The 25,372-nt window shown below is 37.2% G+C and overlaps 1 protein-coding gene and 1 long non-coding RNA gene across 6 annotated transcripts in view; one reads left to right on the top strand and one right to left on the bottom strand.

Annotated features, from left to right (window-relative positions):
• LOC138693781 (DNA mismatch repair protein Mlh1-like) overlaps positions 1–25,372 on the bottom strand; it is a 142,232-nt gene that overhangs the window by 96,255 nt on the left and 20,605 nt on the right. For 4 of the 5 annotated variants that reach the window (XR_011330436.1, XM_069817584.1, XM_069817585.1 and 1 more), the window contains exons 2-3: positions 22,774–22,934; positions 15,272–15,477 (exon numbers count right to left, since the gene is read on the bottom strand). Coding sequence is in view for 3 of the 5 variants with exons in the window: in XM_069817584.1 (XP_069673685.1) it covers positions 15,272–15,477; positions 22,774–22,792 (225 nt within the window). In the remaining 2 variants the exon portion in view is untranslated. The remainder of the gene's footprint in view (positions 1–15,271; positions 15,478–22,773; positions 22,935–25,372) is intronic. The other variant, XR_011330437.1, reaches the window with a different exon arrangement.
• On the top strand, positions 997–16,553 carry LOC138693783 (uncharacterized). The gene is made up of 3 exons (XR_011330442.1): positions 997–1,035; positions 1,117–1,259; positions 16,232–16,553. It is a non-coding gene; the product is annotated as an uncharacterized lncRNA (long non-coding RNA).

Raw genomic sequence — 25,372 nt, 5'->3', positions numbered from 1 at the left:
ATTCACGGACACCAAGAGCCAAGGGGCTTTCGTAGCACAATCAAAATTACCCCACGCCTACCTATACTATTTTTAGACCTAAATATTACTGTAAAACCTCCAAAAATAGACTTCAATATACACAGAAAACAAACAGCTACTACACATGCCATCGACAATAATTCCACCCATCCCACAACACACAAAATCAGCAAATTTAGGTACCTTATTGACCGTTTACTCACGATACCCATGAACAAGAGTAACTACAAAAAAGAATTCAATTATATTCAAAACCTTGCAAAAGAAAATGGCTATGGAAAACATTTAATTCAGAAACTACTTAAAAACAGAAAAGCCATATTACTTAAGAAAAAACACACTACATTACAACGAGAAAATGCAAAACCGAACAAAAAATGGCAAACCATGACTTATTTCGGGAAAATTTCTAATCAAATCAATAATTTTTTCAAAAAATAAAATATCAACATAGCATTCAAAACCAACAACAAGCTTCATAACGTAATCCCCAATAGAACCAATAATAATGAACCCCTCTTAAATAGTGGTATATATCAATTGCAATGTAAAAACTGCACCAAACTATATATCGGTCAAACCCGCCGTAATTTCAAAATAAGATATAAAGAACACGTTACAGATTTTAAATACAATAGAAACAAGTCGAAATATGCCCATCACCTCATAGAAGAAGGACATGAATTACGTAATATAAAAGATACACTGAAAGTTATAAAAGCCATTAACAGCCCCTTAATAGACATTGCAGAGCAATTTTATATTGCAAAGAATTTCAACGAGGGAAAACACCTTTTAAACGAACAAATAGTTAATCCCAATAACCCACTATTCAATTTATTTAAATTAATCTCGAAAAATCGGACATCATCCTATAATATTACATCACATCCTCCTACCCCCACATCACTTCCGGTTCCGCCAGACGTTCATTAAAATAAGAACTATTGTGAGCACCGAACGATTCTCAGTAGCAGCCTGACTAACGTCGAGCACACAACACGTCCAACCAATGTAAGTAAGTTAATATTTTCAATCAATGCATTTAAACTCCAGTATATTCACATACGTAACAACAACATTTTATGTTCGCAGTGTAAAAGGCTTAACTGAAAATCGTATGGTGACAATGATGAATTTGTAACATCCAACCTTGGCAAACCGAAGGAATACAATAACAAGCATCAATGTAACTGATATTACGCAACATTTCATCATGGTACAGTGCTTCGACTTGCGTAAGTGAAACAACATGAATCCTTGGTGTGTTAATATATAACAAACAGAATTTTAACATTTTAATACGTGCAACACAGTATAGCTCAAAAACATTTTAATAAATATAGGAACTGCATGTGATAACAACTTCAAGATAACCATATTGTTACATAAAACAATGGGACTTTTATTGTAGATGTAAATTAGTATAGATTTTAATTATTAGTAAGTGTTTTTAATTTAATTTATATATTATCTTGTAAACGATGGTAGATCATCAAGGTTACATACCATATATTTCACACACATAAGGTGTATCTATTTGATCATGTAATAAGGCAATTCCATACATTTGAAAATGGCACATAAGTGCCGAAAACGTTAATGTTTAATCCAAAATAAACTAGATAAGTATAGACGGTTAGCCCAATTTAATATTATTGTATCACAACTTGCTTATCGGAGAATCATACAAAATGAAAATAATAAAAATAAGGTTTAAGCTGCTTGTGTACGACCAAATTTTTCTTCCAATTCAATACAATACAAGAAAACTTCTTAAAGTTTGATCAATATTGAACAAAATATTTTTCAAAACTATTTCAAATTGCTAACGATTTGACAAGATTTTAAAACATGCGCTTCAAGTTCATTGTAACCTAGGCAAAGCCAACCTACCAAATATTACAATACTAATATATGAATTATTTGGCAAATACATGCCCATACAAAATATCTGTATTACTTAATAACTGCACAGCACCCCAAAACTAAGAATATTACGATTGCACATTGTTTCAAAACAAAACATTTTCAATTAGTATTCGCCTATGTTGTAGATTTAGAATTATCTTCATTCAAAAAATACATAACTGGTACTTAATATGAGATAGCCTATTACATGCCTTGCAATTTGTACATAAGCATTATGTTTCTTCCAGTTATTGTAGTATGCCACAGAAGTCAATGGTGTTTCAGTTTCAGAAGCGTGGCCATTCGTCTCAATACCTCAGATGCTGTCTGTCATATGGATGAGAGCAAGTTCGAGCCTCATGCGAGTAATTTTTTTCTTGAACAACGTGGAATAATAAAATTTTATTACTGCCCAGTTTGTTTGGGTTACTATTAAGGCTCAGTCACAATGAAAATTAAACATAACGTAAGCGTTAACTTTAGAATATAAACGTTACGGTAAAATCAAGAAGTCATACCATCATTCACGATGGGAACATAAACATAACCGCAAACATACTTGGTAACCATGGAAACATAACAACGACGCCATTTCCTCATATTCTGTCGTATACTTCAGCGCTCCACGATTGTGTTCTGTTTGCAAATCACGTAAGCATAAGCATGAAAGTTTGGAGTTTGCAAACTTTCATGTTAACGTCTTACGGTAATGTTTATGTCAATGCTTATGTGAATCATTGTGAATGATCCCATTTGGTAGCCTGGGCGCAAACTTCTTTGTTTATGTTACAGTTATGTTTAATTTTCATTGTGAATGGGCCTTTACGCTTGACCTTACATAAAGTTAGTGGTAGAAAATTCAGTTCTAGCTTTTCGCCCCTGTCGAATATATTATATATATATATACTTTTTTTCCGGTAAAAGGCCACGGATTACATAGAAGGAGCTATTACATATCTGACGAGAACAAAGTGATTTTTGTGAAAGATAGAGCAAGTTCTTGGCCACGTATGAGGAAAAGAGGTAGTGATGACATTGTGCAATTGTAAGCAATAGTAATGACACTTTATACAGAGTGTTTGAAATAAATGGAATGAAAGTAATCTCAGTGTTAGGGAAATTTTAGCTATAAACAGTTAATGGTTGAATTGTACTGTAGCTTTCCTGAAAAATATGTTAAATGCAATCAGACCTTGTGAATCACCAGTATCTTGTCCTGAAAACTGACACCTGGTCCAACAGAGGAGCGTCCTAGGGAATAGTTTCAGGAGAGCAACAAGAAACCTGAGAGACGAAGTGGAAACATTACACTAGTCGACAAAAATGAACTTTTTTTTTCTTTCACAAGAAGTAAAATAACATTTTCTAGAAGAATATTTCGTGCTGAATTCAAATATAATTTCAGTTTTTCCCCCGTCGGGCAGGAGTTTTTTGTGATATTCATTTGAATTTTTATGATATTCTAAAAAAATCTGTAACTAGCTATCTAACTCAACATTATAACTACTCATTCTGACTTAGCTAGCAAGTGGTAGATAGTGATTTTCGGGCATATTTTGCATCTGGAACGTCTCTCTTCTTGGTCCAACAGTAGTCAGCCAGCATATTGGAACTCCACTTGCCTTGGTACCTCTTTTCCATAGTAGAAATTTGCTGATGAAAACGCTCACCTTGCTCATCGCTGACAGCTCCAAGATTTTCGGGGAAGAAGTCCAAGTGAGAGTCCAAGAAGTGAATTTTTAAAGACATGTTGCATCCTATAGCTTTATAAGAATGCAGAAGATCAGTCACTATGTCATGATAGTTTTCTGCTTTATGGTTTCCAAGAAAATTGAAACATAAACTTTTGAAAGACTGCCACGCTGCTTTCTCCAGCGGATTTAACAGTCCTTCGAAATGATCATCACCCATTAATGACCGGAGAATTTCGATTTCAAGTACAAGAATCCATCAGACTGTTTATCCATAGCTTTGACAAACTTTTTCATTACTCCTAACTTAATATGCAATGGAGGTAACAATATTTTTTCAGGATTCACTAAAGGGACATGTGACACATTTTTGTGGCCAGGGATATGAGATTCACGTTTAGGCCATGATTTTGTAACATAGTGAGACTTCCTATCTCTGCTGTCCCAGAGGCACAAAAAACAGCAAAATTTGGTGAACCCAAGTTGCAAACCAAGCAATAAAGCAATGACCTTTAATTCACCACAGATATACCATTCATATTTTGCATATTGTAGGCTATTTTCTCTAGAATTACTTTATGTAGCAGCACAGCCTTCAAACTAACTTTAGACGAATCTATGAATAGTCGCCACTCATCTGGCCGGTGTTGAAGCCCAAGAATTTCCATAACTGAACAAATATCATTACAGAACACAATACCATTTTCTTCAGAGAAGCAGTCCTTGAAATCACTATGGCGGCCACGATAACTACATATTCTTACGTCTTTTTGGAGTAGATTCCACCCTTTGAGTCTGGAAGCTAAACCTTCAGCTTGCTGTTTAGACAGATTTAAATCCCGAATCAGGTCATTAAGGTCTTTCTGATTGGGAAAGTATGGTTCTGATGAACAGGTATTGGCTTCAAATGTAGGATCATTTTGATTTTCATCTGAAGCATTTTCAGTTTCAGTTAGGTCAGAATCAGAGTTATTACCTAAGGTCATATCGGCATATACTGGTACAGGGAACTGTTCATTGTGTAAGACAGGCCTTATTGCAGATTTCAAATTAGGATACTTAACTGTATGTTTTGTTTTAGATGTGATTCATGTAATATTTGTCAAACAGAAATAACAATCACTTAAATGATCCTTCGGTTCCCTCCAAATCATAGGAATTGCAAATGGCATACGATGTGTACCCAGTCAGCAATCTAACACACGAAACACAGCATGTATTTGGGGCCCAGCTCTTATCAAAATCACCAGCCTGACAGCCAAAGTAAAGTTGATAACACTTCTTTACAAGTGGGGTAAAATGTCTCCTCTGAGACTTGAAGGTCAGCTCACCACAAATATAGCAGAAACTGTCTACATGATTTACACACTTTCTTGGCATGATGAACAACACTAAGCACTACATACACAATACACTTCCGAAAGGAAGGAACTATTTCACTACTGAACAAACTCATGGCCAGCTCAATACTGACACATCACAATGCCAGATGAACAGGTCTGAGCATGTCGAAACATGAATGAACCTGCACAGGATTGTTTTATGGTGCTTCAGCATAATATTACAAATCATTTCCTTAAATACAGCTTGGATAAAATCGCTACATATGAGGTAACGGTTCCTATGACAGGTCAAAGAAAACGCTAAAATCCGATTTTAAAAAGTAGCTGTCACAAAAAAAACTGTGCCTGATGGAAAAGTTCTGACTACATATCTGAATTCAGTATGAAAAACTGCACTAGAATCACTAATCAGATTTCTTGTGAAGAAAACCTTGTTGACCAGTGTTATTAGCAAGTACAAATAGACGCAAACTAACTTCTGCTGGTCAGATTAGTTTACAATAGGAATAACGTTAAAATTATGTTTAAAGAACAATTTTTCATAACTGTCTTTTTTTTTTTTTTTTTTTTTTTAAAGAAGACAAACTATCTTCTAAGTAATGGTTCGATTTTTTTTCCTATGGAAAGCCTAATAATAACTAATAGGATTTGGGCAGTAATTATTTCACTTTCTCTAAAACAAACTGAAACATCGGTCCCATGACCCAGTAAAACTCCACTTTCGAGTTATTCAGGAAATAATAATCACTCCGATCAGGCTCGAATCCACTCTTCTCCGCATTACTCGCAGATGTCTGAGCTACTGAGAAGAGACGGAACACTTCACATAACTTTACCTAATTAGCATGTAGTGTTTCGGTTTTGCATAACTTCCGATGTTTGGTTATTATAGTGGGACTGTAGCCTAAGAGGCAGGAAAATCTGTCAACAATACATCAATTGCCTCTTGTAACTTGCAAATCAAGATTTCAGGTATAACTCCCTGTAAAGTTGATTTCAATAATTTCGAGGGAAAAATTGTTCTGGAGCCGGGTATCGAACCCGGGACCTTTGGTTTAACGTACCAACGCTCTACCACTGAGCTACTCGGGAACTCTAACCGACATCGATCCAATTTTTCCCTCTATATCCACAGACCTCAAAGTGGGCTGACAGCCGTCAAGCAACCAACTTCGAGTGCACACTAACTCCGTGTGACTTAAATTGTGGCTTTCTGTTAACGAACAGTGACGTATATTATGCAAATCAAGATTTCAGGTATAACTCCCTGTAAAGTGGATTTGAATAATTTCGAGGGAAAAATTGTTCCGGAGCCGGGTATCGAACCCGGGACCTTTGGTTTAACGTACCAACGCTCTACCACTGAGCTACTCGGGAACTCTAACCGACACCGATCCAATTTTTCCCTCTATATCCACAGACCTCAAAGTGGGCTGACAACCGTCAAGCAACCAACTTCGAGTGCACACTAACTCCGTGTGACTTAAATTGTGGCTTTCTGTTAACGAACAGTGACGTATATTATGCAAATCAAGATTTCAGGTATAACTCCCTGTAAAGTTGATTTGAAATATTTCGAGGGAAAAATTGTTCCGGAGCCGGGTATCGAACCCGCGACCTTTGGTTTAACGTACCAACGCTCTACCACTGAGCTACTCGGGAACTCTAACCGACACCGATCCAATTTTTCCCTCTATATCCACTGACCTCAAAGTGGGCTGACAACCGTCAAGCAACCAACTTCGAGTGCACACTAACTCCGTGTGACTTAAATTGTGGTTTTCTGTTAACGAACAGTGACGTATATTATGCAAATCAAGATTTCAGGTATAACTCCCTGTAAAGTTGATTTGAATAATTTCGAGGGAAAAATTGTTCCGGAGCTGGGTATCGAACCCGGGACCTTTGGTTTAACGTACCAACGCTCTACCACTGAGCTACTCGGGAACTCTAACCGACACCGATCCAATTTTTCCCTCTATATCCACTGACCTCAAAGTGGGCTGACAACTGTCAAGCAACCAACTTCGAGTGCACACTAACTCTGAGTGACTTAAATTGTGGCTTTCTGTTAACGAACAGTGACGTATATTATGCAAATCAAGATTTCAGGTATAACTCCCTGTAAAGTTGATTTGAATAATTTCGAGGGAAAAATTGTTCCGGAGCCGGGTATCGAACCCGGGACCTTTGGTTTAATGTACCAACGCTCTACCACTGAGCAGTGACCGTTCGTTAACAGGAAGCCACAATTTAAGTCACACGGAGTTAGTGTGCACTCGAAGTTGGTTGCTTGACGGTTGTCAGCCCACTTTGAGGTCTGTGGATATAGAGGGAAAAATTGGATCGGTGTCGGTTAGAGTTCCCGAGTAGCTCAGTGGTAGAGCGTTGGTACGTTAAACCAAAGGTCCCGGGTTCGATACCCGGCTCCGGAACAATTTTTCCCTCGAAATTATTCGTGTACTTTCCAATACACACTGTGTCCTTAAAGTCATGGTGGGGTTACCAAGTTTCCTAGGTGTACTAAAAACAGAAGACGGGAGTAACTCCAGGATACTAGTAAGTAGCTTAAAATCATGCCATAATGTTGCAGGAAGTCATGACCAACTGAAAAAAAAAATCCTCTTAGTCATCCTTTTGTACTTCAGTACAATACATCGTTACGATGAAATTATACTGAAATAGACAACATTTCCGTACGAAACTACTGCAGTTAATTTACCATGCGTTTTTGGTGTAAGAATACTTTCTCTGCTGATATCAAATTACACTGGTCAACAGCCATTTTGCACCAGACATAAAACTAACAAACTCGTACTAATTTCGACCTCCCGAATTAAAAAAATAACACACAAAATGTTCCATCCGTTCAGGTTTTCGAGATGACAATATAATTCATTATATATGCATTCTATTTAAAAAATCACCGTATTTCGTCTGAAACTACTTTGTTCTACAAATGTGATGACCCATTATGTGAAAACATGTTAGAAGCACTTGAAGAAATGAAAATTATTTTATTGCCCTTTTACGAGTCTATTTGGAGGGAGTGAAACAGGTTCACAGTATGAATTCGCTTGTGTTTACCTGATTTTACTTGAGATGTGCATTTCTTTCACTGTGAGCTGTAATGACATTACTGTAATTTATATTTTGCAATAGACCACCTTGTCAAAATGACTTCTAAAAGTGGAAATTGTTTTATTGCCCTTTTTGGTTCCATTTGGAGGAGGAGAAACAGACTTGCTATATGAAATAGCTTCAGTTTACCAGGAGATTTCCGTGGTGTTAGTATTCTGTGCAAGACGTGTATTTCTTTAAAGTGTGCTTTAATGATAATATTCAAATTACGAATGGTTTATATGTGCGGGTTTGAAGATTGTAATATTGCTTCTTGGAATTCAATTAGGCTACACAAAAATGTTACTGCTTTCTGTGCGAATGGGACAGTTGCGCTCAAGATAAACATTATAAAATAAAACGACGATAACTAGAGCCAGGGAAGAAAAATATTACACATGAATCCCTTCTACCTGAAAGTAAAATACCGTAATTTTAACCTCTTCACACATTAAGTTAGGGTTAATAAAGAATGTTGTTAAAGGGATGAATCATAAAATGAAGCATTTAAACATATCCAGGAAAAATTTCCTGCTATTAGTGACTCGAAAGTAAAAGAGGGAGTTTTCAATGGACCACAAATTAGAGAAATAATGAGGGACAATCACACTGAATCTTTGTTGGAAGGAAAAGAGAGAGCTGTCTGGACTGCATTCAAGGAGGTTGTATGAAATTTTCTCGGTAACCGTAGAAGTGAGAACTATAAAGAACTAGTGCAAAATTTACTGTTGGCGTATGAAATTATGGGTTGGAACATGTGCCTGAAAATTTACTTCCTTCACTTCCATCTTGACTTTTCCCCCCAAGAATTGTGACGATTTCAGTGATGAGCATGGTGAGCGCTTTCATCAAGAAATTTCTACTATGGAAAAAAAGATACCCAGGACAGTGGAGTACCAATATGCTAGCAGACTATTGTTGAACTTTATCTCGTGATTTACCTGATGCCCAGTATGAAAGAAAATGCAGAAAAAGAAAGCTGTAATCTTCTGAACAGCGAATATTTGACCTTAGTGTCATTATATAAAGCAGTACTTTGAATAGATATAATTCGAAAATTTCTCGAAAACCGTAACCTACAACTGTTTTTATTGTCATATTCTTATTCAGGTTATCATCCAGTCTGCTGTCCAAAAATCTGATAGTTAGAATTTATAAAACAGTTATATTACCGGTTCTTCTATATGGTTGTGAAACTTGGACTCTCACTCTGAGAGAGGAACATAGGTTAAGGGTGTTTGAGAATAAGGTGCTTAGGAAAATATTTGGGGCTAAGAGGGATGAAGTTACAGTAGAATGGAGAAAGTTACACAACACAGAACTGCACGCATTGTATTCTTCACCTGACATAATTAGGAACTTAAAATCCAGACGTTTGAGATGGGCAGGGCATGTAGCACGTATGGGCGAATCCAGAAATGCATATAGAGTGTTAATTGGGAGACCGGAGGGAGAAAGACCTTTAGGGAGGCCGAGACGTAGATGGGAGGATAATATTAAAATGGATTTGAGGGAGGTGGGGTATGATAATAGAGACTGGATTAATCTTGCACAGGATAGGGACCGCTGGCGGGCTTATGTGAGGGCGGCAATGAATCTTCAGGTTCCTTAAAAGCCATTTGTAAGTAAGTAAGTAAGTATTCTTATTCAGGAGCCTCAAATTATAGAGAAAACATGTATCACATGCCCAGCACAAAAAAAAAGTTAAAATTTGTTACGTAGTGTTATATTAAGGTGTAAGGAAAGGAATGTAATGACATTAAAACAAATTAACAATCAAATCACATGCCACTCCTTTTTCCCCCCTCTACTGATCAGTGCTTGTTTTTTCTCCAGCTCAACTCGGAATGGTCACTAATGCTAGAACAGTTTGGTTATTTGTATTCTAGAGTCTAGCCATGACATGCAGCAATAATACCCATTCCATCTTAATGACTGTATAGAAAATGGATGTTCAAACAAGCGTGCAATGTGCGTTGTGGATGGCAACCCATGTGTGTTGTGAGCACTGTATGTGTTTAACAAATAACCACTGCACAAAACTAGCATTCGTTGCTGGGATAGACAGCTGAAAGAGACGTAAATTTTACTAGACAAAAGCATTTACATTTTAATTTTTTGCATTTTATTCTAAATTACACATGGTCCAATACTGGACACTACCAGTGTTTCCAGTACCAAACAGAAAATAATTATTGTGGCACATAAAATAATGCCATCATTTGCTTTCAAGATGACAGCATCTAAAAAGGGAAAATGACTGTCAGTAGAGTACTGGTGGGGAGAGAAGCAGCAGAGCAAGACCGTGTTTGGGGTTTGTGCCCTTAAGAGGGGAGAATGACTTAAAATAAAACCTTTAAAGAACATTCGACAATGAATTGGAAAATATCTTAAACAACTGGACAATTGTTTCCTATCCTGAACATAATCGGACTTCTTACTCCAGTCTACGATCTTGCTGAGCACTTAAAAAATTGCCACACCAATTCAACAGAACAAAGCAGATAGTGGGAAACAAGTTTTATGGTGGATTTATCAAGCAGTATTCCGAATTTTCTTTGTGTTGTGCTCAATTCACAAGCCTGCAGAGAGCTCCAGGCTTTAACAGGGAACAAGTGAATGCTTTTTTTGCCGAACTAGAGGAACTAATGGGAAAATATTCGTTCCCTCCAAGCGGAATTTTCAACTGCGACGAAACTGGTGTAAGTTCAGTGTATTCAAGTAACTTGAAAGTCTTGGCTCTTAAAGGCAAGAAGCAAGTTTGGTAAATGTGGCAGAAACATCACAACGATGCTTTGCATCAATGCTAGGGAAACGAATGGCTTCACAATTGACAAAGACACACCAGAAGGAAGCGTATTTGACACTCAATACAGCAGTTGGATCACAGTACCAGGCTTTCTGAAATGGTTGAAAGCATTTGTCGAGCCGAGCATGGATTTGAATATCAAGAGCATGCATCAGGCATTTAAAGAAAAGTATCCAGGAAGTGTGGTTAGTTACATAAGTTCTATGATAAAGTTTTCAATAAGGAGTTTCCAAATGCTTCATTTCATCGGCTAAGAAATGATATGTGCAAAACATGTGATGGATTTCCTTGTGAAATTTCTTCAGTCAAAACAGACTCAGTCCCGTGATGTGAAAAGGTATCGAGACTTACGCCATACAAAATGTTGTTGTTTGTTGTTTTCTAATGCCAGGCGCTTGACAATAAAGTCATTTGACCTCTTGCACTCCAATATTTTTCAAAGATATTATCATGACCAGCCAATGAAGCACAGATTTTGAGGTTCCGAATCCATTTCTTGGTTTGAGTTGCACAATGGGCAACTGATATATTCCAATTCTATGCAGGTGTTTGGCCAAACAATCATGGCCTGTTGCCAATCTAAATGCAGCTAAAGACGATTTGCGTGGTAAATCGTGGATTTTGATGCAGAGAGTTCCATTTTTTCCCTTGGGATTGAGTTATCAAATTTTGTTTGTTGGAGTCTAAGTATGTAGATTTAATAAATCTCTTCACAGAGTAATACATAGATTTAGTAACAGGTCTGTAAGTAACAGTGCTGCCCTTCTTTGCTAAAGCATCCGCATTCTCGTTTCCCAGGATTCCACAATGGGATGGTATCCATTGGAATACAATTCTTTTATTGAGTGATATCAATTGAGAGAGCATTTTAGTTATTTCTGCTGTTTGAGATGAAGGTGTGTGTTTAGAGACGATTGATAGAATAGCTGCTTTGGAGTCTGACAATATAACTACATTCCTAAATTTATTGATGTGGCATAGAAGATTCCTGAGACATTCACTTATTGCAATGATTTCACCATCAAAACTTGTTGTTCCATATCCAAGAGATCTATAAAGTGAGAAGAGACAGCACGTAACACCTGCACCGGCACCTTGTTCTCTGGAGATCAAGGATCCGTCGGTGTATAAATGAAGCCAGTTTTGTGGAGGGTACCTAATATTAATTGTCTCTAAAGACAATTGTTTCAGTATTTCAGTGTTTCCTTCTGATTTCAGTATTTCTTCTGTTAAATTTAGATTATATTCTATATTTAATAGTGTTAAAGAGTTTGGTTTAATTTGTAAGTTTTCTTTTAAATTCGGGATATTGATTTTCTGTTTTAATTCTTGAACAATGGATATGAAACTTTTTTGAGTTTTCAATCTACAGAGAGGATTGTTTGAATGCCAATTGTTTCTTGGTAATAAGTTTTTCATATTGAATCAGTGCCATACAAAATGTAAGGAAGTACTTGAGACTGTTATGATGCACGTTTACCACAGTAATGTCAGCTGATCGTCAGCAAGTGTTACTAGTTCCAAGCCTTACCCACAGCAACATGTTTTATAGCAGAAGCTCAACTGTTATGATTTAGGCTTACATGTTGCAGAGTCTCATGATCGTGTTATGTGTATGTGGGATGAGAGCATTGGCTCTCGTGAAGTTGCATCGTGCTTATTGAAATTAATAAATGAAGGAGGGTATTTGAACAAGAGGAAATTAGCCATTTAGTCTGATAATTGCGCAGATCAAAACAAAAATCGCGTAATGACTTTCCTTATTATGTTTTTGGTACATCATGACAGAAACATGGACATTACAATGAAGCGAATAGAAGCATTTGAAATGTGGATATGGAGAAGGATGGAACGTGTGAAATGGACAGAGTAAGAAACGAAGCTGTGTTGGAAAGACTGCAAGAAGAAAGAATGATGCTGAAACTGATCAGAAAGAGGAAAAGGAATTGGCTGGGTCACTGGTTAAGAAGAAACTGCCTATTGAAGGATGCACTGGAAGGGATGGTGAATGGAAGAAGAGTTCAGGACAGAAGAAGATATCAGATGATAGACAACATTAAGATATATGGATCATATGTGGAGACAAAGAGGAAGGCAGAAAATAGGAAAGACTGGAGAATGCTGGGCTTGCAGTGAAAGACCTGCCCTTGACCTGTGATCGTGATTTTGGTCTTATTGAGTCTGCAAGGCATGCATTCCAAGAGATGTGCATCATGTTGTGGAAACTGCTCGACATCTTCAATGTCATGGAGATTGAATCTGACCTAAAATATCCTGCAGATTCTGTCATTACGACCTCAAAATGTGAGATCTCAAAATTAAATATGATTCATGTAACCAAATAGTTACCAAGAAAACTCACAGAAACCTAAAGTGGAAGGTGATGAACATTATGAGGACAGGAAAACATCCTACTAAGATAAGAGACACTTTCCTGCATGCACTCCCACAACCTATGTTACCAGCTGCTAAAATAGCAGATCTGAAAAACATGATATCGTTTCCACCAGACTATGCAAAAATTCTTTATTATGAAGAACTTTGCAGAAACTGAGTATTGGAACAGTAATCCTGGAACTATAATAAGACTTTTTTTTTAGTCTACATGACCTTACATTATCACCCCTTTGTGATGTACATGTTGCAATACCTATCTACAAAACATGGCATTTGGAACACTATGAATGTCCACACCTGTGAAGTAACGGTTAGCACGTCTGGCCACGAAACCAGGTGGCCCGGGTTCGATTCCCGGTCGGGACAAGTTACCTGGTTGAGGTTTTTTCCCGGGGTTTTCCCTCAACCCAACATGAGCAAATGCTGGGTAACTTTCGGTGCTGGACCCCGGACTCATTTCACCGGCATTATTACCTTCATCTCATTCAGACGCTAAATAACCTAAGCTGTTGATAAAGCATCGTAAAATAACCTACTAAAAAATAAAATAAACACTATGAATATCAGAATATTCTATAAGTTTCATTTTTTTATATTTTATACTACATTCCAATTATCAAGGAAGTGTATTTAAGTCTTATACTAACATGTATCCTGTACAAACATGTGTCTATTTTGAACACAAAACATTAAGTTCAGAAATTGAGAAGTTTTTATTGTCTCCTGTGAAATTTTCTGAATGGCACTTAGAACTTTGCCATTTCCACTCTTCAAATAATAAAGAAGGCTTTTCTGCATACCTCAATTTTTGTACTTCCAACCTGATGTAATACTTGAAAGATTTCACTCTGTTAGGTTTCTTCTCATTGCTCGTCCCGTGTCGTTTTATATCACTGGCACATATACCTTGTAAGAACCAGTCTTGCTGATCCTTGCTAGCAATATTAGGCATTCAATTGTCATATTGACCAATTTTTTAATCCCTCAGACCTATTTGCCATGCGCATATACGCAGCTCTCTAGGTGAGTTCTGAAGTGATTTTATATATGAGTACACGTGTACATATCCTGCATGGCTACACAAAACCAGCCATAGTTCATAACCAATTTCAGATATGAATATGTGGTTTTTTCAATTGTATTGCAGAGAGTATGTTTTTTACTGTCATATGGTTATATTATGTTTAACCATTTCGAAAACTGAAATAAAGGAGTGAAGTAATATAAATTCCATTCTACTAGAGCATTTAAATACCACTTTAGCGCTTAGTGCAGGGACTTTTTAAATACCATGTTGTCGGGTTAAAACACTCTTTCTGGCATTTGCAGTCTTCACTAGTCACTTTTTAGGGACATTCTTACTGCTGTCGTTAATATGTTCTCCACCATGAATTCTGGCCTTTTCAACATTTCTTCTACATTGCAAAGAATGTTTTGTTCTTTTCTGGCTATAAACACCAGTGAACACACATGCAGCTGGACGTGTATAGTACTGTACCCGGCATAAAGAGCAGTAATGCCAACTGTTTCCTGTTTATTGCAAAAACAACTGGAATCCTGCACTTCAGATGAATAGTGATGCCTTTTGATTCACAGTATTAACTGTCACTTCGGTTGTTTTTCTGCTCAGACTGATGTATCTATGTGTGAGGTAGTCATTACAATGCTCCACTTATTTTCAACCAAAATGTGACTTAGAGTGTTCTTACAATCAGGAATTCAAGTATTTATTTGATTGCACCACAGTTCACTGTTCCTGATCACTTAGCCATGTGCGGAACTTTCTCAATATATTACAGTCAACTATTCCTGACTACTTATCTCTGTGGAAAGCTTTGATGTACTGTACTGCAATGAACGGCGCCTGATAACTGAACTTTGTATAGCATTCATTTGTATTGCAATCCACTGTTCTAGGTCACTTATCCGTGCACGTAATTTTCTCTTTGTGCTACAGTTTACTGCTTTCCATGCCTTACCTGTGCATAGAACTTCCTTGCTGCGTTACAGCCCAACAGCTTGGACTCCACTGCACTTCTCACTTTATCAATAACGGAATCTTCGTGTAGAAAGTGCACTTCATGTTTGGCTGGATGGACATTCCTAGGGTCCAACTCCAGACTCGTGTATATGAATGGCTGACGTTCTTGTGGGACGTACATCTGCTCAAAGGACTTCTTCAATGCTGCCAACATGTTATAAACATCAATTTGTTACAATTTGTGCATTCATTACTGATGTTGCAGCAATAGAGAAAATAAATAGGAATTCCATCTCAGCTAAAGGCAACAGACTTTTAGGTGGCAAAAATTTTGAATGTGACTATCATGTGATGAAGAAATAAAGCAGTTGACTCACGCAATATATTTACTTTATGTACCAAAAAAAGCTATTTAGTGTATGTACAAAAAAAAAAGTTTTTCGTTCATAAATGAATCTCTATTACTCTGTTCTCAACTTGAAAACAAAATGTCTTTACATACTGCATGATAACAATTCTGGAGAAAGAGACCACAAATTACAAATTCACTGTTTAGTACTCAGCACAAAAAATAAGCCACCAACCAGTTTCGCTTGGACTTGGTAAAATTTAAATCTGAAAATTCCTGAATGGAAAATTAATGCTGTAGCTATTTAGAATGCTGTACTTTACATAAATACTACAATTTAAGTGTAAATCCAAATTTAATTCACTTACAATGGGAGAGGAGCTCAGAATTAGGCACTTGGGTATTCACCGTGTCCTGGAACTTGACATTTCCATTTCAGAACTACATAAGGTTCCATCTTCAGAGCAGACAGGTAGTCAACTACTCATTATGTCTGACGAATCTGGATGACTGAGCCAAAGTCTAAAGACGAATGTGGGAGAGGAGATTGCTTTTAACTTCTTTAAACACTGCAGTCCTTTAGAAGTTTATTTCTGTTCTGTTTTGCAGCCCCATGAGACAGCTGCAGTCTCAATCAAGATGCAAACCACAGGGACAACTTTAGTGCAGCAAGGAACTTGCTTGGCGAGGAGTAGAGAGCTGCACAAACTATCAGCAACGTCGGCTTGGCTTGATGACATTTATCACAGCGCATGTAACGTAACGTGAACCTTGTTGCAGAGTAACTAATAACACAACATGGTTGAAAAAAAAAATCTACCCCCCTCTGTCTCTCTCTCGCCATGCAATATTGATGTAAACCAGAACGTGTAGTATTACAAACTGTAATGGAACATGTTTAATAAAGTTCCTTATAAAAAAATTCTCTCTCTCTCTCCTGCTGTTCTGTGGTTTCTAGTTAGAAATTACATTAATTATCTGTCACAATAGAGGCTCCTTTAGTGCTAAACTGGCGTTAATTACATAAAATTAGAGCCTACATGTTGAAGTACAAAATCTATACCAAAGAACAGGAATGAAATCATACAACAGAATTCCAGAACAGCCACAAGGTTGACTTAGTCATCTATCAAATAGAGTACCGGGTCTTTCCTGGAGATAAAACGCGACCATAACTATATAAAACACAGAATATTTAACGCTCACGTTGGCTTCTACCCGCTCTGCACAATACGGACAGCTCAAGACCATGCTTTTGAATCGCCCTGTAATCGGCATTAGGTGGTTCATAGCAGCAAGTTCTTCTTGCATCTACTCATTTTCTTGGATTAGGGTACTTTTGCAAGCCCTGACACTTCCTTCCTCATTGAGCACAGTATTCCTATCAACACTGCTCTCAATCAGAGTTGAATCCATGAACCTGAGATAACCTAAACACTAAACTAGAAAAACCAGTTATTTACCAGACTATTTCTTGCAACAACAAAGAAACTGTACTAAACTGAAAAGTAATGAAATCACTATTATCATAATTTGTTAGCCAAAAAAAGAGAGTAGCAATATGACAATGAGACGACTTCATCGTGTCTTAGTAATCGAATACTTAATGTTTAAAATGAAATCTGAATTAACAAAACTGATTACATGAACATGTGTTATCAATTACTATGTGCCATACCACCTGAGCTGCTAAGACACGAGTAAGAAGTCTCTACTTCGGAACACTTACGAGGCGCATCCAGAAAGTAAGTTTCCCGATTTTTTCCCTTGAAAATAAACGTAATTAGCCGTGTCAATTGCGCATGTGTAACAGATCTATGACGTATCAATCATATGCCAGCCGGACAGGTCCTGCCTGGTGCCAGTAGCGTGGCAGCAGTGGTCCGAAATGGAAGCTCTTATTCCTTCTCCCACCGCCTGCGAGGTTTGGACGGCGATAAAGTTCTTTAATGCACAAAGCATTGCGCCAATTGAAATTCATTGGCAGGTCTATGGGCCGAACATCATGAGTAAGCAGATGGTGCGTCACTGGTGTAGGCAGTTTTCCGAAGGTCGTCAAAGTGTCCAAGATGAAGAGCGCAGTGGGCGACCGTCCCTCATCAATGATGATCGTGTTGAGCTGGTGCAGCAGTGCATCATGGAGAACCGTCGCTTCACGATTACGGAGCTGAGCAGCCATTTTCCGCATATATCGCGATCCTTGTTGCATGAGATTGTCACTAAGCACCTGCTGTTCAAAAAAGTGTGTGCCAGGTGGGTGCCGAAAAACCTGACACCCGAACACAAAATGCAACGTTTAGGAGCAGCACTGACATTTCTGCAATGGTATCACGATGACGGCAACGAGTTCCTCGACAGGATTGTCACGGGCGATGAGACTTGGATTTCGCACTTCACCCCGGAAACCAAGCAGCAGTCAATGCATTGGCGGCATAGTGGATCTCCGGTCAGGACGAAATTCAAACAGACACTGTCGGTACGAAAAGTGATGTGCACGGTGTTCTGGGACAGGAAGGGCATTCTGCTCATTGACTTCCTTCCAGTGAACGCTGACCGTTACTGTGAAACACTGCGAAAATTGCGACGTGCCATTCAAAATAAGAGGCGTGGAATGCTTACTGCAGGTGTTGTGCTCCTCCATGACAATGATCATCCACATACGGCTCGGCGCACAGCAGCTGTTTTGACGGAATTTGGCTGGGAGTTGTTTGATCATCCACCCTACAGTCCTGATCTTGCTCCCAGCGATTTTCACGTTTTCTTGCACCTCAAGAAATTCCTGTCCTCCAGTGAGCATTTTGGCAACGAAAGAGCTGAAGATGTCTGTCACACGCTGGTTCTATTCACAGGCGGCAGAGTTCTATGAAAGAGGGATACAAAAGTTGTTGTTGTTTTCTAATGCCAGGCATTTGACAATGAAGTCATTTGACCTCTTGCACTCCAAAATTTTTCAAAGATATTATCATAGCCAGCCACTGAAGCACAGATTTTGAGGTGTTCCGAATCCATTTCTTGGTTTGAGTTGCACAATGGGCAGTTAGGGGACTGATATATTCAAATTCTATGCAGGTGTTTGGCCAAACAATCATGGCCTGTTGCCAATCTAAATGCAGCTACAGACGATTTTCGTGGTAAATCGGGAATTAAGTGTGGATTTTGATGCAGAGAGTTCCATTTTTCCCCTTGGGATTGTGTTATTAAATTTTGTTTGTTCAAGTCTAAGTATGTAGATTTAATAAATCTTTTCACAGAGTAATACGACAAGTGTCTCAATTCTGATGGTGGCTATGTTGAAAAATAGCTGAAACATTGCTGTACCTGTTGCCAATAAATGTTTTCCTGAAAGTGTGTGTTTTTTTTTTTAAATAGGGAAACTTACTTTATGGATGCGCCTCGTATTTCAAATACATTATTTGGTTCTAGTTATATTTATGCAGTTAAATTCAGCTATAATGGCTGGGGGATCATCATTCTGCCGTCACACCCATACTGGTTGGATGACTATTCACCTTTACTGTGGCATGTGGGCATGAGGCCAGCAGTCCAGCTGATTGACCATAAGCCTTGGCCCTCCATGGGTTGTTGCATCACAGATTTATTTTATTTATAGTTATATTTACAATAAAAATAATGCAACCAGAGGAGATGTATTAGTTGGCATAAACTAATTTTCTGAGTTTGTATTTGGAGGAAGCTGGACATATGAGACTTGAATTAACTTATAATAATTAACAGGAAAACTCTGTTGACAGCTGTACTACTTGATGAGCTGCAAACCTATAGGGGGGTGGGAGTGTACACAAGACATTTGAATGGCCTGAACTCAATTAGGTATCCCAAGTGTACAGTATAATTATATTACCGCCAACACTGTCTCTCTACTCAGAGTGTTCTTGTAAAATTATCTCAAAGAGCAATCGTGAACACTGATAACAGAAATCGAATATATAAAACAAAACAGAGATTGAAAACAAGTGAACTCCTATAAAAATTTGAGAATATTTCACTTCCGGTTGTTTCAATGCACACAAACAATAAAGTTAATGTTATCACAACACAAGAGATATATTCGACAATTAAAATCAAGTATACTTCAAGTCATTATGTTTCATGGCAGTAAAAAGACATAATTTATTATTGCTATGCTGTTTGAATGATTTTAATACACCCAACATTTGTATCATGTCACAGAATGTGAGTGCAGTCTATGTGAGGGGTATAAAAAACTGTGACTTAGGAAGGTTCAGTTATGTAAATCAAGAGTGTAGGCTATATTCAGGGAGGTCGTGCATAGTGAGTGTTAATACGCGACAGTTTGTGCTAAATAGGACTAAGAAACCAAAACAAGAACACCAAGGCAATGCCATACTAACTGTGCGCGGCCAAAGGGCTGTACGAAAGGAAGAGCTTACAAGTGGTAGTGGATTTAACACTCTGCAGGCGAAGAGCATATTGATCAACTATGTCAGACATAAGCGCCCAGCAGTCCCCACCATCTGAGGAGAAGATACAAAAGCAAGACGTCTGCCCTGTATGTAAACTAAACATTGATGTTACCAGAAACAGCAGCAGAATGCAACAGATTAGCCTGCGTAATGAGCCAAGCAGAGTAGGCGACCCCTCTGGTCTTACTTATTTGCTCTGACCTGTATGTAGTTCCAAAATGTGAATTTTCAGGATACGGTGGAATATATCCAAAAGCTTAATTTTGAGGCACAAAATTGTTTCGAAGCAGGTGTGTAGGGAAGTGAGTGATGTACAAATGTACACATTACAATCTTACAGTGGAGTGTTTAATAAGTGAGTGCCAGAAACATTTATGCAGAAAGTGACCTCATCAAGATGACTCACCAATGGAGTAAGTAATAGAAAGCTGATTTAATGTGAGTGTTAAACAGAATCCCTGTATTGTGGGTCTCTATCACCACTGCATGGCGTGTCCTCAGGTTGCGGATAGAGGAGATGGCCTCCAGATATGGTTTGGTCCTTCAGGTTGGGGGTTGGCTAACAAACCATCACCATAAAAAACAGCTTGTTACGAAACCCCAAAATAAGCTTGGACTCTCACTTTGAGAGAGGAAAAGAGGTTAAGGGTGCTTGAGAATAAGGTGCTTAGGGAAATATTTAGAGCAAAGAGGGATGAAGTTACAGAAGAATGGAGAAAGTTACACAACGCACAACTGCACGCATTTTATTCTTCATCTGACATAATTAGGAACATTAAATCCAGACGTTTGAGATTGGCAGGGCATGTAGCACGTATGGGCGAATCCAGAAATGCATATAGAGTGTTAGTTGGGAGGCAGGAGAGAAAAAGACCTTTGGAGAGGCCGAGACATTGATGAGAGAATAATATTAAAATGAATTTGAGGGAGGTGGGATATGATTGTGGAGACTGAATTAATCTTGCTCAGGATAGGGACCGATAGTGGGCTTATGTGAGGGCGGCAATGAACCTCCGGGTTCCTTAACTTTTAAGAGCCGAGCTACCATTATAGTGGTATAGCTAGTATTATGATCATGACATGATATTATATAAAATACATTAAAGGTGATATCTTTCAGTTGTATGAACACTAATAAGTACAATAAAGATGTTAGTTATAGTCTCCATCTTCAGTGACTAATTACCACGACTGCAGAACGAAAGCAAATCTCTTGTTTAGTTATATTTCAAAGATTAAAAAGTGACAAATGGAAAAATAGAAGATATCATAAGTTGTGATACTTTGTAAAAGTCTTTCACTGATTAGAAAAGTTAAAAATATAAAGTATAATTGATTTCTAAATAAGCAATACTGTTATGTCTTCTATATATGCATATAACATTTGAAAATGATATAAGAAATTATAATAATGTATGAGATTGAATAAAAATGTGATAATAGAACTGACATGTTAAAAAGTTAAAATCTTATAATATATGTACATTCTTCTGATAAAAAGTTTACACAGATCATATTTAAAAAATAAAAATAAAAGGAGAATGGACAAAACTGCGACTTGGATGAATGACTCACCAGTGTGGTTCAGGTGATCGAACCGTGTTGTTGCTTGGCTTGAGGGAAGGACAGACTAATACTACGTTAGTCTTTTACTATTCAAATCGGAAGTAATATAAAGGTCAAAGAGAATGTTTTTTTTCATAAATTGCTTTTTCATTCAAATTATGAGAATTAATGAATTTGTCCTTATATTTCAATAGACTCCAGAATATTTAATAATTTACCTTTCCTATTCATATGTAAAATTTCCATGTCTGAGTTAATGTCTGTAAAGTAATGTTGATTATTGGATATGTGTTCACTGAAAGCACAATGAGAAATTTCATGGGAGATATTTCTATGTTCTTTATATCTTATAAATTATGTTATAAATTGTATATGATATATAAAATACGTTGATATTCTTTAATTTTATACAACATTAAGGACACTGCATTTGATTACAATAATTAAAAAATCCCCCCCCCCCCCCAAAGGAGCAAAATCATTTCAGCTGCAGTCAACTGAAACTCCGTATGCGTACCATTACACTGACTGTTTTACATGGGTCCTCCCCATCCTTTACCACAGACTCAATTGACTGGAGTGACTAGGACGCGAACCTGTGATCTTAGGCACGATATGCTGGCCGGACATAGCTTGTGCACCTTAAACCGCTCGGCTAACGAACCCAACACGAATTTGCCTGATTATGCAGGTATACTAACTCCTGCTTAAGAGTTAGAAATTTGCGTGCAATAGTGGTACAGGTCTTCTAAATGTTAAAAGCCATTTGTAAGTAAGTTGTTAAACAGAATATGTTGTACTTATTGCAGTTTGTGGCATGTCATTTTGTTTTTCAATTATGTGACAAAATATTTCATTTTAACTTCATATCTGAATAATACGAAAACATGTTCACAAAAATGAGGACCATGGCACTTCCGCCTTGTAGTGGTTTCACTGTACTAAAACTTCCAGACTGTCTAATTCCTTTCTCTTTTATATAAATCAGGTAACAATAATGCGGTAACTATGCACTTGTGAATAATATGATCTATCCTCTTCTATATCGAAAACTATGAGAAAAAAATTATACAAGTATGTCAATCATTCATGCCATTAACAAATAATAACATGTGACATTATCATGATTCATAAAGTTACCTGTACGCACACTGACCATCTGCTGTCTTGGTGGTTATGGCAATATGGCTAATGCTCTCCTCTGAAACTGCATGTTGCTATTGTACACAAATCTTCAAACTTCTGAAGTTTGCTTGCCCGACTTCACTATGATTTTTATTGCAGTGGCACAGGCATTCAAACTGGAATGACAAGTTCACATTATGCATAATATAAGCCTATCAGTGAATGCTGCTAATTATGAAAAATTATGTAACTCCAGAAAGTTTTATTCAGTACCAGTATGTATAGCTAAGAATTATAATGCTTGTATAGGGATGGTCCAAATTGAACAGCATTTTAGTTTAGACTTAAAATTAAGGATGCAAAGAAAAAAAAAGTTAAATTAAGGATGCAAGGAAAAAAAATGTTAATCTTGTGAACCAGTAATCATAAAGTTTAAAGATTCTAATTGAATCAAAATGCTACAAAAATTATGTATTCCAATTATGTCTTATAAGAATTGTGACTTGGTATCCAAATATCCAACATGTAACTGCACCTGAGGACATTTTTTTTTTCCAATACAAAGAAATGACACTGTTCAAACACAAATACATAACAAATAGGTCTAATGCAGGTGAAAAGATAAAAAAAAGTAATGATTAATTGAAGAGTTTTTTTCAAAAAACAACCATAGTCCTGGTTGAGGTTCTGGCTGATATGTACATCTATTGTCAGACAGTACATCTCACTTGATATGCGTCAGAGGAAGAACAATTGTTTGTATGCATCTGAAGTCTGACTAGTGTAATATGTAGCTAGTCAGTGATGTATGCAATGGAGGGGAAAGGAACTGGTTACCCTACCCCATTATCTCCTGGCTTACTTGCCTTCTTGGTATCACTAGTGAGGTTCAGACCTGTCTTTGGACAGTTGACTAAACAACAAGAGTCCAAAAACATACATTTTCAGGAGAAACAAGAAACTATCTGGCAGGAGTATTGCTGACACTTCAAGGTCTTGTTAAAATTCATCATGCCACTTCTTAAGGTGTTATAAAAACTTGGGAAAACTGAAGTACATATTTTATAATGTAAATTGTCTCATAGAAATACATGAGTAAATATAGGTAACTGTGGACAATGGTTGTTTTAGGAAAAAATACTCTGTTGTGGCTGAAGTGTGCCTCCCCTTTAATCTTCTATTTCTCTATTCCTGTTTCTTTACTTGCTTACATTTCTTCCATGGCATTACTTCTGCACCTAAAGATGACTTTCATACTCCATCGGCAAGTCCATTGTGCTTTCAAAAAGGAGTTTGTTATATGGCAGTAAAAATTTTTAAAATAATCAAGATGTATAAACATTTTTAATAGCCTCCCTATCGATATAAAAATGAAACTCAAAACATAAGATTATTTAGGGCCAAATTAAAGAACTACCTAATTTCTCACGCCTTCTATTCTGTAGGTGAATTCATGACATTCAACAACGCTTCATGAAATTGATACTAAAACTTTGTGTTGTACTAGTACACTATATTGTAAACCTCTTCTGTATATATTTCCACTAGACTGTAACTATGAATTAAGACTTTATAGTAGTGTTAAGCTTTTTGACTTGTTCCATATTCTAGCTGCGAAGCAATGTACGAATACATGGAATGTTAATAAATACAATACAATACAGTACTCCATAACGACCATAACTAATACAATTCACATGCCAAAGTATTTTTCTCTGAGGTGGTTTTTGCAGCGAATCTACTACAGTTTAAAATTGAATGCATATTTCAAGGTGATTCATTCATTCATAGTGTTCTGCCCAGGGGCAGGTCTTTCACTGCAAACCCAGCTTTTCTAGTCTTTTCTATTTTCTGCCTTCCTCTTAGTCTCCGCATATGATCCATATATCTTAATGTCTATCATGTAATATCTTCTTCTGCCCAGAACTTTTCTCCCGTTCACAATTCCTTTCAGTGCATCCTTCAGAAGGCAGTTTCTTCTCAATCAGTGACCACAAGGGATGTTTGTAAATGCTACAATCGTCCTGGCTGGACAATGACTGTTTTCACAAAAAAAAAAAAAATTCTTTGGACTATGGTTGTTTTATGAAAACCAGTGAAAATTTCCACTCTTACAACATAGGCTTACGGTGTTTTTTTTCCCCTAACTAGGCTAATTCTGTAGATGGCGCTACAATACACTCGCCATATGCTTAATATCTGAAATTTGTATTTTTTTGGACTATGATTTTTTTTTTCAAAAAACCCTTCAATTGTAATAGCTTTTGTAGCAGTAATGGTACTGATTTTGAATTCCTCTCCACTACTTTAATGAATTTTCCGCAGAAATGTGTTGTTGTTAATTTTAGCAGTGAAGCCATTGATTAACTCTCTTCTTCTCCAATATTTTCCACACAAAGTGGGTTTAGAGGAAAGGACTGAGCATCTTTGAAAAATTGAAAATGATTCTGACCCATTTCTTCCTGAAGACTGCACAATGGACAAAGTGATGAAGAAATAACTCCAATTTTGTTCAAGTACTTTGAAAAAGTGGCGTGAAATCTTGAGGAGAGTCCATTGCGTAAAATCCCCTATAGCACACACAAAACTTACCTCTGCAAAGCATTTCAGATGC

Source organism: Periplaneta americana, unplaced genomic scaffold, assembly GCF_040183065.1.
Source record: "Periplaneta americana isolate PAMFEO1 unplaced genomic scaffold, P.americana_PAMFEO1_priV1 scaffold_21, whole genome shotgun sequence".
NCBI classification, from domain to species: Eukaryota; Metazoa; Arthropoda; class Insecta; order Blattodea; family Blattidae; genus Periplaneta; species Periplaneta americana.
The sequence above is the reverse complement of the archived record's forward strand: the minus strand, read 5'-3'. Positions and strand labels throughout refer to the sequence as shown.